Source organism: Panicum virgatum, chromosome 3N, assembly GCF_016808335.1.
Source record: "Panicum virgatum strain AP13 chromosome 3N, P.virgatum_v5, whole genome shotgun sequence".
NCBI lineage: Eukaryota > Viridiplantae > Streptophyta > Magnoliopsida > Poales > Poaceae > Panicum > Panicum virgatum.
In genome coordinates, this window is record NC_053147.1 from 50,132,258 (window position 1) to 50,147,397 (window position 15,140).

Below are 15,140 nucleotides of genomic sequence, written 5' to 3' on the forward strand. Positions count from 1 at the left end.
TCTGATCGATTCGCCTTGCTCCTGCTTGCATATGGACAAGGTGTGTCGAGTAGCTACTCGATGTAGCGACCCTTGGAAGTTGTCGATGAAGGCCTTCTTGAGATCATCCCATGAGTGTATGGACTCGCGTGCCAAGCTCTCGAGCCACGTGAGGGGTGCGGGCTCCAGGGCCATCGGGAAATAGAGGACCTTTGTGTTGGTGTCTCCTCCTGCAACACTAACAGCGGTCGAGTGTAAACATAACCATTGAGCAGAATCTTACTTACCGTTGTACTTTTGGATGTTCGTTGGCTTGAAATCCTTCGGGTACTCGCCGTTGTCGAAGACTCTGCTGAGGGCTTGGAAGCCATCGGAATTATCTGCTAGTTGCGATCTGCGTCTTGCGTTGATGATGTCCCGAGCATCCACTATGGAATTGGCTACCTCCTCCCTGTTGTGCCCGCAGTTGTTGTTGCGATTTGGCTGAGACCCAGGGGCTTGGTTTGCTGGTTGTTGGACACCCCTGGGGCGATGACTGCTCGCGACTTCCTGATCCTCTTGATTTCTTTGATTTTGCTGCTCCGGCTGTTGTTGACGATGATGTCCTCCAGGAGTACGGCTTACTTGAGGTATTACTATTGCAGTGGCCCTCGACCAGGTGCCATGGAGCGATGACAACGGATTTTGTCTCTCGAGTTGCTCAACAACATTTTTGGCAAGGTTTATGACACGTTCCATCTCCGGGTTCTGAGGCATCTGCATGAGCCGCAGGGTTGCTTCTGTCATTGCGGCGATCGGAGTCCTAAAGACTGGATCCGCGACGTTGTTGAATTCGTTGTTGAGGTTGCGCAGGGGAAGTCGAACGCGCTCGGTAGCTCGGGTCCTGCGTTCTCCTTTGCGTTGGTTTCATGCCCTGCGAGCTGTGCGGGTAGCCTCATCTTTGTCTTGTGGGGCGTCTTGGGTCAAATTGTCTTCTGAAATCTGATCCAAGGCTTAATTGGGGTCGTGCGGACTAGGAGCACCTCTGGCTTGTTGGATAATCACCGGAACCAAACGTTCGGGGGAGAAGCTTTCTAGATCTGATTCGTAATCAGCTAGGATGGTTTCCCCGGAACCCGTTTCCCTCTCGGTTATGAGGGGAGTGCCGTGTTGAAACGGAAGATCATCAATGCTCGCAACATTCCGAAAGTTGTCGAGTAGTTCTGCGAGAGTATGACTTTGACAGGTCTTGAGTTGGATTTGAGCCAGCGCATTGGTGATGAAATCTAGGCTGTCTTGAGATGACTCGACTGGATCTGGGTATACGTCGAAAACGGGTGCCTCCCGGCTAGCGGTGACTGAGTGGTTCTCGACGTAGAGGAGATGATCCAAGCTATTTTCATAGATGGATCTGATCATCTATTTGTAAGTAGATGATGCGTTGCACAACCCGAAGGTGGGTTGAACAAGAGGAGTCTCAATCTGAGTAGAATTCGGGTCGGGATTGATCTGAGTCCGAGTAGAACTCGAGTCGTCTTCTTGTTTCATCTAGATCTCCTTGGCAAGGTCGGGAAGCAGCATGACGCCTTGATTGTCTGATCTGGCGAGATTGCTGGAGCTTTCCGACGTAGTTGCCTTCAGCGTGGGAAGATTGGTTAGGTGGCTGTCAAAGCCGCCCGAACCGTTGGCGACGCAAACCCACGAGCCGAAGACGAAGGTGGCGCCATGGTGCTGAAAGTGAAAGTGGCCATCGAACTCGCCGATGAACTCGCCGAGTCCCCTACCTGGCGCGCCAGCTGTCGGTGTTTACCGCCAAGCTTGCTCAGGGATACCCTTAGCATAAGGTTTGTAGGTAGGGATCGACTGCTCTGGAACTCGATGGTACAAGGAACACAAAGATTTAGACAGGTTCGGGCCGCGAGTTGCGTAATACCCTACGTCTTATGTGATGGTTTGTATTGCCTTAGGTGTTGATGTCTTTTGAGGGGGTCCCTGCCCGCCCTTATATATCCTGGGGACAGTGTTACATGGAAAGTCCTAGCCGAGTACAGTTGGAGTCCTACTATAGCACGATCGGGTAGTTTCCTTTGTACTGCAGCTAGTCCTACGCCTATTCGGATAGTTACAAGAGAGGTAAGGTACATCCATGTGCTATCCCTTACTCTAGAATATTCTATGCCTATAAGCAGTCCCGCTGTTCCGGGTCTGACAACTAACTTATGGAGAAAATTGCTAACCATTGTTAATAAAAAGTTGCAAAAATTCTCCTCCCCTCCCCTCACTCGGATACCATGAATAGTGCTGAGTTCATGGAAGCTCGAGGAGGGGGATGGGGTCTGGTATATATAGACATGGCATCATTAGTACCGGATCGTGCCACGACCCGGCACTACAGGAAATAGTGCCGGGTCATGGCACGATCTGGTATTAATGATGGAGCATTAGTAACGGACCGTGCCCCGATCCGGAACCAAAAACCCTCTCTGGGCACCTGACCATTGCAGCTGGTACTGACAGTGGCTGGTATTTTTGCCCTAGACCGTTGACCCTTTCTCTAGTAGTGAGCACAATTAACATGTTGGTCACGCACTTAATATGTTGTGGACGTGAGATGACATATTTAAAAAGTTTAGGGACACAAATATTTATGCATTTTAAAAGTTGAGTATTAATATCATTGTATTTAGTCTTAATTACATATACAATTGTATATTTCAAAATAGATTTATTTTGGGACAATGTCAAAACTTTAGGCCTTCATGCTGGTGCCTAAACCAAAAGAGAAAATATGAAGCTCATGCATGGGTGTCCACTTGCTCAAGTCTATACGTCAAAAAGGACGACTTTCTACTACAAAGGAACATGTAGCTTCTCCCCTAACAAACCAAGCCATTGAAAGTTATTCTTGGCATGTAACCCCAACTAGTCGACGGCGTCCTTATCCAAAGACACTATGCACATGCATACAGGAGAATTGTCCTTAGCCATTGAGAAACCAAGCAACCAAATATGGACACCAGCCAAACAACACTATGCACAGAAACAAAACAAATATCCTACATATAAACACGAAAAGTTTATTTAATTTCTTTGGCCTATAAAACATAGAAGTTTACTCACGAGTCTTGTCTCAAACAAAAGTTTATTCGATCTCGAGTCACTTTTCGATGGCCCACCTTTATCCAAGAAGCTGCTGGCATATTAGGGCCACTTTTATTTGAGGGGCTGGTGATGTTCTGTGTTGTATGTGCGCTACTACAGAGTCGAGTCTTCTTCTTGCTATTAAAAAGAGATGCTTGTAACTAGTGCAACATTTCAATAATAAAGATATAAAATAAATTTTAGAGAACTGCAAATTTGCTGTGTTCGCTTGACTGTGGCCGATGGCTGGTGCTGATTTGTTATAAGAGAACAGTACTGCTGACTGGCTGGTAGCTGGTGGCCGGTGCTGATTTAGTATGAGAGAACAGTACTGTTGGCTAGTTGGCTCACAAGCCAAGCGAACATAGAGAATTAGCTCTACATGAGCTCTATTTGTGGTATGACAATATTGTATACATAAAAATTAGCAGTGCTGACTGTACAGCTTAGGGTAATTCAAGCAAAGTATGTGTGGTTCTATACTTCTATGGCCTGAATCCAAAAGAGTAGTGTTGTGGTTACTCATCAAAATGTTTACTGACGTACTGCAATGCCAGTCACAGGCTTACATAAGCCTGTGCTGACGTATTGTACCAATAGCAATCAAGGAGCAAAAAACACTCTAATCACCAAGCCCCAACAGGCCAACAGCCATAGCTAAGTGCATGTCTCCCTCAAGGCCTCCAAATTTAAGATGACCTTCCAAAAGCAAAAGGGCTCCAACTCCTAGTGGCAATCAACTGCTAGTGTACAAGCATGTACACATGCTTTCATACTTGTGATGGCTCCATGCTTCTGCAATAGATGCATATATATGACTCCACCGGCCTCTAGCATGTGTGTTCACTTCTCAGCTCTCAGCTCACTACTTGTCATCGGCCTCGACCGCCAATGGAGATGGAGCGCTGCAGCTACATGCTACCTCTTGTGGCTTCTTGCTTCTTCTTCCTCTGCTCCTTCTTCCATGCTCTGCTTGCAACAAGAAAAAGAAGAAGTGGCGACGTTTGTTGTGGGCCTCGCCATGCGCCGAGGAGCCACCCAGTGCTGGGCTGCCTGGTGGAGTTCTACCGGAACCGGCGCCGGCTGCTGGACTGGTACACCGGCCTCCTCGCGGCGTCACCGTCGCAGACGGTCGTGGTGGAGCGGCTCGGCGCGCGCCGCACCGTGGTGACCGCGAACCCGGCGAACGTGGAGCACCTTCTCAAGGCGAACTTTGGGAACTACCCCAAGGGGAATCCGTTCACGGAGGTGCTCGGCGACCTGCTCGGCGGCGGCATCTTCAACGCCGACGGCGAGCCGTGGGGCGCGCAGCGGAAGCTCGTCAGCCACGAGTTCACGGCGCGGGCGCTCAGGGAGCAGGTGGGCGCGGCGCTGGAGGCGGAGGCGCGCGCGCGGCTCTTGCCGGCGTTCGACGCGGCCGCGGCGAGCGGCGGGGAGGTCGACGTGCAGGAGCTCCTGAGGCAGTTCGAGTTCAACGTCATCTGCCGGGTGTCGCTCGGCGCGGACCCCGGCGACGAGACGGCATTGCCGCTGTCGAGGCTGGCGGCGGCGTTCGACGCCGCGGCCGCGATCATCGCCAGGCGGGGCGCCGCGCCGGTGGCCACCGTGTGGAAGGCCAAGCGCGCGCTGGGCGTCGGCTCGGAGCGGCGCCTGCGGGAGGAGGTGGAGGTGATACACGAAGCCATCACGGAGCTCGTCCGCCGCGAAAGGAAGAAGAACCGGTCCCGCGACGACCTGGTCTCCCGGATGGCCGCGGCGGGGTACGGCGACGAGGCGATCCGCGACATGGTGATCAGCTTCATCATGGCCGGCCGCGACACGACGTCGTCGGCGCTGACGTGGTTCTTCTGGCTCATGACGCGCCACCGCGACGTCGAGGACGAGGTGCTCGGAGAGCTCGAGTCGGCGTCGCGCGCGTTCGGCCGCGACGGCGTCGGCGTCGACCTCGACGTCTCCCGGAGGATGCGCGTGCTCCACGCCGCGCTCTGCGAGACCATGCGGCTGCACCCGCCGTTGGCGTGGGACTCGAAGCACGCGGCAGAGGCGGACGTGCTCCCGGACGGCACGCGCGTGGAGCGCGGCGACCGCGTCACCTACTTCCCCTACGGCATGGGCAGGATGGAGGCGATCTGGGGCGCCGACGCCGGCGAGTTCAGGCCGCGGCGGTGGCTGGCGCCGCCGCAGGACGAGGGCGTGTCGCCGTTCAAGTTCCCGGTTTCCCAGGGCGGGCCCCGGACGTGCCTCGGCAAGGAGATGGCGTTCCTGCAGATGAAGTTCGTCGCCAGCGCCGTGCTCCGCCGGTTCGAGCTCCAGGCGGTGGACGAGGGCCGCTCGCCGGTGTTCGTGCCGCTGCTCACCGCGCACATGGCCGGCGGCCTCAAGGTGACGGTGAGGAGGAGGACGAGGCAGCAGAAAGGCACGTGCGAGGCAACAGCGGCCATGAGGTCCTAGGAAACCATGTCTAACAAGCTGGATCTGCCATGCTCTTGTACTTGCATATATACTGGTCCCGACTGTACATTGTTCAAAAAAAAAAGTGCGTGGTTTGTCTATGAGACTATGATCCCATGCATCTTGATTCCCGACGAGGTTTTAGGATGAAGGTTCATCGAGCATGACTATGTTCATCTGGTCCCAACTCTAGTATTAGAGTAGCCCGCAAGCACCTAAGATGTAGGGGTAGGACCAGACCACAGATCAGAGATGCAAGGGTAAAAGCATCTCCAGCAGATCGCTCATCTCTATCTTCGATACTAAACACTTGTTCTTTTGGTAATGAGAAGTGCTCCAACACATTACCAATTCCATCATCAATATCAACACACGTTTAGAGATCGACAAAACATACCTCCCTCTTGCTCAAATATAGAGGATTCCTCCCTCCACCCTATCATTTTGACTAATCTAGCTACCAAAAACGTAAAAAAGTATTATTTGTGATGGAGAATAAAATATATAGGTTATAAGAGATAATCAAGTAATCTGCTGGAAATGCTTTAAGGTACCTACTGTGAATCATATATTATGTATTATGTTATGCAAAGGGGCAAGCGCCGAAGTTGTAGGGACAGAATAACAAGATTGCAGATGCAAGACAATACATCATCGGGGGGAAATAATTCTGTGTAGACACTACTACAAAAAAAAACATAAACTGCGACCTTTAAAAATAGCCTCAAATGCGGGCACGATTTCTAACCGCCTCAGTTAATGCCTACGATTAACTGAGGCAACTATTTTTTATTAACTAAAGCGGTTACTAAAAACCGCCTCGCAAAATCTACTAACAGAGGCCGACGTCTTAAAATATCCGCCTCGGTAAATCAGGCCTAGCTCACTAACCCAAAAAGCCTAGTTGCGCCTCTCTCTCCCCCTCAGCCCGAGCGGCACCCCTCCTCCATCACACACTCCTCTCTCTCTCTCTCTCTCTCTCTCTCTCTCTCTCTCTCTCTCTCTCTCTCACCCAGCGGCAGCGGTGGCGAAGCGGCCCAGAGACGCGCCGCGGCGGACGCGATGATGGCAGAGCGGCCCGGAGCCCTCTCCACCAGCGCAAGACCACCTCCTCCTCGAAGCCCAGCAGCGTCGCATCACCTCCTCCCTGGCCTCCTCCAGCAGCGGCAGCGGCGGGCTACCTCCTCCCCGCTGCTCCTCGCGGCGGGCCACCTCCTCCTCGCTGCCCCTCACGACGGGACGCGGCAGTGGCAGCCCACCTTCTCCCCGAAGCCTAACGGCTGCACGTGACCTCCTTCCCGACCTCCTCCATCGGATCCGGCGGCGGCGCAGGGTGGCGAGCCCGGATTCGACCTCCCCCTGCGGCGGAGCGAGCGGAGGAGCGCGGCGGACGGGGGCAGCGGGGCCGAGGACGGCGTCGATGACGTGGCCGCCCACGGCGGCGGGGTCGAGGGGCTCAACGCAGACCTGCAGCGTGGTGGTGCGGCGGGCTCAGGGCGGCAGCCCTAGCGCTCGACCGGTGGTGGCGGCAGGCGGCCGGGGCTCAGATGGGCTTTGGTGGACCTGTGTTGGGTTTTGCCGGGCTTGTCACGTGTTTTCTATTTTTTTATTTTTTTAATTCATTAACTGAGGCGGGCACATAACCACCTCAGAAAATTTGTCATTTTCCGTGAGCTTTCTCTGAGGCGGTTGCGAAAACCACCTCTGTTAATCGGTTTTGTACGCCTCTGTTAAATTTTGTGTAGTAGTGAGAGGCCGGGCTGTAAAACACGCTCCGTGCAAGCCCTGCTCTGGATGCTAGCCACCTGTCTGCCTGCAGGATTGGACGCCTACTGCTCAGCTCCCACACGACCAAGGCTCGCACGTTTACCTGCAGGGAGTCGATCGAGCCACGCGAGTCCAGACCTCAATTCAACAGGGTATGCACATGCCAGTCACTGCAGTCGACTGCAGAGGATCTCAATTGTATGCAACGGCGGCCACCGGACTCATGATCAGGGACTCGTGATCAAGTTTGCCGAAGACCCAACGCCCGCCATGGAGGATGACGTTGTTGTTGCCGCCGAGACGAGCCTGCAGCCGGGACAAATGCGTTTGATTCTTCAAAATTAGGTGATCATGATCCGGTGTAGGCATGTTGGTCACCATGCACCTCGATGCCCTCTGATTTGTCTGTTAACATTGAAGTGTTCACTATCAGTTTAAATGTATTCTTAATCTTTTCATTGAACTGTAATGATACACTGTAACATGGGAGTGTTCACTGCCAGTTAAAATGTATGATACATTGTATTTTGCAAGTCTGGATTTCATTTTACAAGTTATGAGAGACAATCTCATTTTTATGGAGCATCCAGCCATACTGAATGAACGGTTTAGTATAACTTACATCCAGCTAACTGGATCAGGAATTCCATCGAGCAAGTGCTAGACTGGGGAAAAGAATGAGCTGGCGGACAGATGGGTACCATGCTGGGCAGGGCTGCACCCGCACGGAATTTTTTCCGTCATGGGAGGCACACCACGACTATGATGAGGGAGGTGTGTGGGCAATAATCCCATAGAAAGTAGGATGGGACTGCAAACCATGGGTGCAAGGGAGTGCCCAACGAGAGATACCTAGATACCTATATATGGTAGGGCACACGCATTTCACTATGCTGATGAGAGGACATCGTTTAGGATTATATAGATAACACTTCTTAGAAAAGTTAGTATTTGTTAGAAATACACACCATGTCTCTTGTATTGTATGAATAATGAAAATTATCTACGCTCTAGACTTTTAACTTTTATATGTTTAACTATGCTATTCTCTCCATCTCAAATTATTAGTCATTTTGAATATGTCTAGGTGCATAACTATGCACCTTGTTATAGCCAAAATGAATAATAATTTAGAATGGAGCGAGTAGCTATTTTTCTTTCACACTGTACCACCCTATTCTCAAATATGTATTCATGCTCTTTTCACATCTATTCGCTAGGCTAGTCTCAATAGGTAGTGGTATTATATGTATCAATCAATTGCGAATTATAAATTTAGGAGTAAACGTAGATAAATTTGTCGGAAGAAAGATTAATTAACCTTTTGGTTTCTATTCAGTCGTCTTGACTCATCTCGGCTACATGTGTGTTGTGTTGTGTTGTTGTTAGTTTGCTGTCTCATGCGCACGTGTCCTATATTATTGGTGGCTGGGTTTACATTGTGTGTGATGTGACATGGAAAAGTGCCTTTGCCCCCTTAGATGGCATCACTATGTGAAAAAGCGGTTTTCTTTAATTTAGAGTCTAGTCAGCATGGAGAGGTGAACCATGTGCGAATTGAATAAATCGGCATCAGAGACGAATAAGTACTCTCTCCATCCTAAATTATTAGTCGTTTTGGTTTTTCTAAATTCATACACTTTGCTATATACCTAGACATAATACATATGTAGATACGTAGCAAAATCTATAAATCTAAAAAGCCAAAACAACTAATAATTTAGGACGGAGGAAGTATTAGATATTAGAGATGTTTAAAAGTAGTTAACTTTATTAAGTTTGGTTATAAATTGGTGTCTAATAAGCCTACGAGATCGAGTATCATCTCGATTGTGTACTTATTCCATCACACGGACTGATCAATTTACCAATAGACATAATATCATATATTTTTTTGTCCAAATTGCAAACTAATCATTCCTGATACACCGGTTCCCCATTTCAAATGTATCAAAATATAACAACAATCAACTTCATATTCCATTCCAAGTGTACAAAACCATAAAATAGCTATAGCTTGACATGCAGTTCTAAATATTTGCAGCAATTTTTACTACCATACAAACTTCCGCTCGACACCCAAGCGCCCCTAGCGCGGCTCGACGCGGCCGGCGTTCAGCAACCTTTGCCAAGCACGTCGTCGCAGCTGGCCAAGCAAGCCGCCGCTACTCGCCAGGGCTGGTACCCTGCTCCCTGAGCATAAGGTTCGGGCGACCTGATGGGCGAGTCCAAATACATATTGGGCATATTCATAGTTTTGTACTTTTTTTGACAAAAACATATTGGTCATAAATTAATCGTCATAAATGATTAGCTTTTTCATGAAAAATATTTAAAATCGTCATAAATTATTGAATCTTTTATGACGATAAATTCATGTTCGTCACAAATTACTGATAGCCTCAACTTTTTGATGAAAATACTAAAATCGTCACAGAATAGCCGTTATTCTATGACATTTCTAACATCTATCATAATAATTTTCGTCACGGATACTTACTTTTCTTGTAGTGACATGTCTGCTTACAAATAGACATGTCTGCTTAGTAGATGTGAATTTGGCACATGGTACACGTGAAAACACATGTGATTGATCGACATCGGTCACTGTATACCATTACAGCTCATGGGAGTTTGGAGGTCAAATTAAGCCTCGTGCTGACCTTTTGAATTGATGACCATGTGTTAAGTTCATGTCCACATGTGTATTCCTCTTTCACATCACCCGGCTTCACGTCCAATTCAAGAGCTTATTAACTTCAGCAAGGAGCTCACTAAGGGCCATCCACACTAAAAAAATGATGTAATCCATTATGATCAAATTTCATCAAATCATTAAAAAATCATCATAAAATAATATCTGTGATGATCTCAAATTTCGTCATTTATTGAGCATCATAGATTATACCTCATCACGTTTAACCAAATTGTTATAGATTAACTCAATCAATGATATTTACTTAACCGTCATAAATTAGCCTTGACCTGCACAGCCCAACCCAGGTCCAGTGTTTGTGACGAAAATAAACATCACAAACAGTTACTACGTGGATTAGTATTCATCACAAATTGAACAACACACGTCACCGCTAGATGGATAGATGCTGACGTGGCTGCCAAGAGCTTATGACAGTTTTCGTAAACATTACAGAAAAATCGTCATGAATTAAAGAATTCTTGTAGTGCCAAGAGCTTATTAACTTCAACAAGGAGCTCAAACTATACAGACCTGTGTTTGAGGAGCTAAAGTTGAGTGCTAAACTTTAGCACCTATTAGCACTCATACATTTGCTAAAGTTTTTTAGTCTTGGCTAAACTTTAGACCACCTTATTAGCACTATTGTTTGGATACACTGTTGCTAAATTTTATCTCTTTCACCTATTATCACTTTTTTTTGCGAGGTCACATATTATCACTGGGATCTAAACACTACTAGAAAACGGGCCATGGGAACCGGTTGGAAATGGCCTTAGGCAACGGTTTTCCAACCGGTTCCCGCCAACCGAGACCAATGGCCTCGCCTTAGGACAAGTCATGTTTGTAGTCCAACTACTGGCCCCCTCAGGTGGTAGATGGAAGTCCTCTATGGATGTGACGGTCGTGGTAGAACTCGCCTTTAGGATCCAAGATCTCGTTCAAAATGAATCCGGCGAGCTGCTCGCACACGGCGTTGATCCGATCAGTAGAGTAACATTCATCCCCCATTTGAGACATCTATCATTTAGAAAAAAAAGGATTAACATCATGTGCGTTAGTACAATTATGAAAATATACTAGTGAACGGTTTGGACGTACTCTCGTGTCTTCATCAGTAACCTTCCCACATGGAGTCATGATGTGCAAGTAGTCGCATACGTAGTACCCGCACCAATCAGTTCATTGTTGTTGTCTCGCACACTTAAGGAGAAACAAATAAATTACTCAATTTAGAATAATTTGGGATTATATACTTAACTAGACAAATCTTTATGAATCAACATATCGGATAATCCATGTTAACGTTCAGTTCGGGCCTCCATTGACCACGTCCTTTGTTATTTTTCACAAATTTTTTTCAAACCCTGCGCTCAAAGTTAAGTTTGATATTCAGAAATTGTTATTAACAGAAAAAAGATTTGATTGTGCAAACTGAACTTACCTGTTCAAGAGGTCTATGATATATTGGATTGCGGACTTTGGATTTCTCATTGAGTCAAAGACTATAAGATTGCCGGTCTCTACGGAAAGTATGAGTAAAATCCAATGATAACTGCGGATATATATAGGATATATACATACATGCATTAGACGACTTAGTATTTATTTAGTAATATAACAAAGGATTGAGTCGACCAAGGCTTACCCAAAGTTGTATGGTATGAATATATAGGATTTGTAATTTTGCCTAGTCAACGAATCGTACATGTTTTGGCATGTTTCCTTGTAATTTTCGTTGAGCACTTTCTGGTTGACTAGCAAAGGAGATATGAAGCCGATCTGATGGTGCCATCCATGTTTTCGGCTTCTTTGGGTCTCCTGTCTAAACGATACAATAGAAATTTTATAATACACACATATAATTATGTTCTTGTTAACAAAAAGTATTAATGTAGAGGTAAGTGAAACTTACAAAACCCAAATGGTGATGATAGAGGCATCGAGGGCTTGTCGATGGTAAATGTGATATAAATTTTCGAAGTACACCCAGAAGTCCTCCTCCCCACGGAAGAAATCATGGTCACGATACTTGACTCCAAATATTTTCCCATGGTCCTTCGACATTCGTAGGTACCATCTATGCAAATTGAACATCTACGTGCCTAGACTTTTCTCCTCTTCCTCAGTGACAAAAGGTTTTCCATGCTGGAATGGAGTAAGAACGGGAGCGACAGGGATTTCCGCCTCCACTTGCTCTGTTGCCTCCTCTAGCGTTAATCCAGTTTTAGAAAGAAATATCGCGGCCTGTAGTTCCGCCTGGAGTTGTACGTCCGTCGGGTGTAGGAGTGGCAACCCTGGCACTCGGAGGGGCTCGAGTCCTTTTTGTTGTGTGCCAAGCTAAGGAATGGTCTTGCCACATTTTTTTCTTCAGATTTCTCACCTTGTGTGCTTTTGTCAGAGTACGATCATAGTCCGAGGGTAAGCTTTTCGGTTTTGGTGGGTTATCTAGGTTTGCGAGAAGCTTTTTCCCTAGTTCTAGAGGTACATTTTCCCTCGGCGGGGGGACTTTAGGCTTCAATTGTTCTTTTATATATTGAGCAGTCTCCTCTTCCAACTCCTCAGTAGTTTTCTCGTAGGTTAATTTTCTTTCGACCATTTTCTGCTTCTTCTTTGAGGGTCCAGACGCTGGGAGGCCGGATGCTGTCTTTTTCTTTCCTTTTTCTGGGTCAGGAGGAGTTGGAGTACTCGTGGCCCTTTGCTCCGGCGGAGATGGTGGTGAAGGAGGTGGTTGTGGGGACGGCGGTGAGGGAGACCGCGGAGACGGGCGATCGGTCTGCACGAGAGCCGTTGTGCTTGCAGTAAGTTTGATGTCGGCCTTGCGCCATAGAACGACCCCGTGCAGTGCGTCTCCCAATGTCTTCTCTCCATCCCCTCCAACGAAGTCGAGCTCAAGATCCTCATTGTTTCCTATTATCTGCTCGACTATGACGGAGGTGTAGCCAGGGGGTATCGGCCTTCCATGAATTGTAATAGAAGGATTCAGGGGCAGGGCTGACCCGTATGCGACATGAATGGATATATTTCTTACTCGCACATGAAGCTCACACGGTGTCGGCATGGTGACATCGTCCACTGGATACCTGTGGTCATCTACCGCCATTGGCTCAATCTGGGGTTGCTGTTCCGCTTGTACGTCGGGCGCCGCTGTGGATGCACAGCTGCTGCGTCGCTGAGAAACCGGGCTTATCACAACATCCGGGTGCGACTCAGCAGTGCCCCTTTGGCTCAGAGCTAGCTGCACTGCCTTATTGACCCTGGCGTCCATCTGAGATTCCAAGGACGCAACCTTCCTTGTCATCTCTTCTTGCATGGCATGAAGTTTCTCTTCCTGTTCGGCTTTGCTCTTTCGGTGAGTCTTGTAAGAGGAATCTCCGGCCCAAGCAACTTTCTATGGGACCACGCCGATGCCTCGGGCTCGTCCAGGGTGTTCCGGATTAATTAATGCCCTTGTCAGCTCATCATTCTTCCTTTGAGGATGGAATGTTCCTTGTTGGGTCTCATCTATTGCAGCGACTAGATCGCGGGACACTTCTTTCATATGCTCGGGCACGACCAAATTTCCATCCAACTAGTTTAGTGTCACGCCATTAGCAAATAACCACCACTTGGATCTATCCGGCCAATCCCAAGTCGTCGGCCTGATGCCTCTATCCATCAGGTCCTGCTCCATCTTCTGCCATTTTTTTATTGACTTCTTGTACCCAGCAGCCCCAAGGTGGTGGCTGTACTTCTTATTTGCTGCATTCACCTTGGCCTGTTCGGATTTTTCTTGGGCTTCCTCTGATAGTTTGTATTGTTTGAACTCCTCCCAGTATGGTTTAACCTGAGGAAGATCGTCCCAGTTCGGCTCCTTATCCTTCTTGATGTAATTGATGTACAACTTCTTCTTGAAAGTTGCAAAGGCAAGGGCCATCTTTTTCAAGGCACATTTCTTCACAAGTTCTTGGTCAACTACTTCAGGAAGAGTGAACATATCCTTGAGTTCTGCCCATAGCATTTCCTTCTGATGTGCAGGCATGGCGTGTTGCTGTTCTTCGGGTTTGCTCGTTTTCCATAGTCTTGTGGTGATCGGAATTCTTGCCCGAACAATAACCCCACATTGGTTGACAAATTTTGTGCTAGCAGCCTCTGGAGCACTTGGACAGCCCTCTGCGTCCACTTCTGTGACGACCTGTCTTCCCTCCATTTTCTTGGTTGGCCGGCGTCTCCCTTTTGACTGGCTCAATGAAGTCGATGCGGAGGTCGACTAAATTACATAAAAGATATGTTAATCGCAAAACTAATCTACTGAAGTCACCATGCATATAGTTTTAAGATTCGTACTGGAACATGCTGCTGTTAATTGGGCGGCGGCGCAAAGTCATCATCTTCTTCATCGGCATCTCCAGACATATTCAGGAATGAATCAGCTATCCGAGCATCTTCTTCAGCGATTGGCTGGGTGGTGTTGGCCCTCGTATCTTCATTTATTGCGTCCAACATGTATTTCTTGGCGACCTCGTCATCACGGAAGGGGTCCATCCTTAACTGAAACCATAAAAATGTGTTAGAGTATGTGTCCATGAGTTACAAAAATACACGAGTTACATGATAAATACATGAGTTACATGCACGATGCAAGGATCGCGTGAGCGCAAGAATCGCTAAAATCGGAGTCAAAATGTGAAAGATATGGCTAAAACAAGATTCTAGGGACTTATTTGCAAGAAAAATCTAGAAAGGGCCTCTCTGGAATTACTTTTGAACTAGGAAGGACTGCGGGTTAATTTTGAAGAAACTCAGGGTCTCTTTAGCAAAAGCGCCGGGGCGGCTCTGGTTCAGCTCGGATCTAATAGATGCACGATGCAAGGATCGCGTGAGCGCAAGAATCGCTAAAATCGGAGTCAAAATGTGAAGATATGGCTAAAACAAGATTCTAGGGACTTATTTGCAAGAAAAATCAAGAAAGGTCCTCTCTGGAATTTCTTTTGAACTAGGAAGGACTGCGGGTTAATTTTGTAGAAACTCAGGGTCTCTTTAGCAAAAGCACCAGGGCGGCTCAGGTTCGGCTCGGATCTAACAGATGCACGATGCAAGGATCGCGTGAGCGCAAGGATCGCTAAAATCGGAGTCAAAATGTGAAAGA

The 15,140-nt window shown here is 47.9% G+C and overlaps 1 protein-coding gene across 1 annotated transcript; it reads left to right on the forward strand.

Annotated features, from left to right (window-relative positions):
- Nucleotides 1–3,971: 3,971 nt before the first annotated feature.
- Nucleotides 3,972–5,550, forward strand: LOC120667857 (cytochrome P450 94B3-like). The gene has a single exon (XM_039947849.1). It carries the CDS (start codon nucleotides 3,991–3,993, stop codon nucleotides 5,548–5,550), a length of 1,560 nt encoding a protein of 519 aa, XP_039803783.1. The 5' UTR covers nucleotides 3,972–3,990.
- The last annotated feature ends 9,590 nt before the right edge of the window (nucleotides 5,551–15,140 follow it).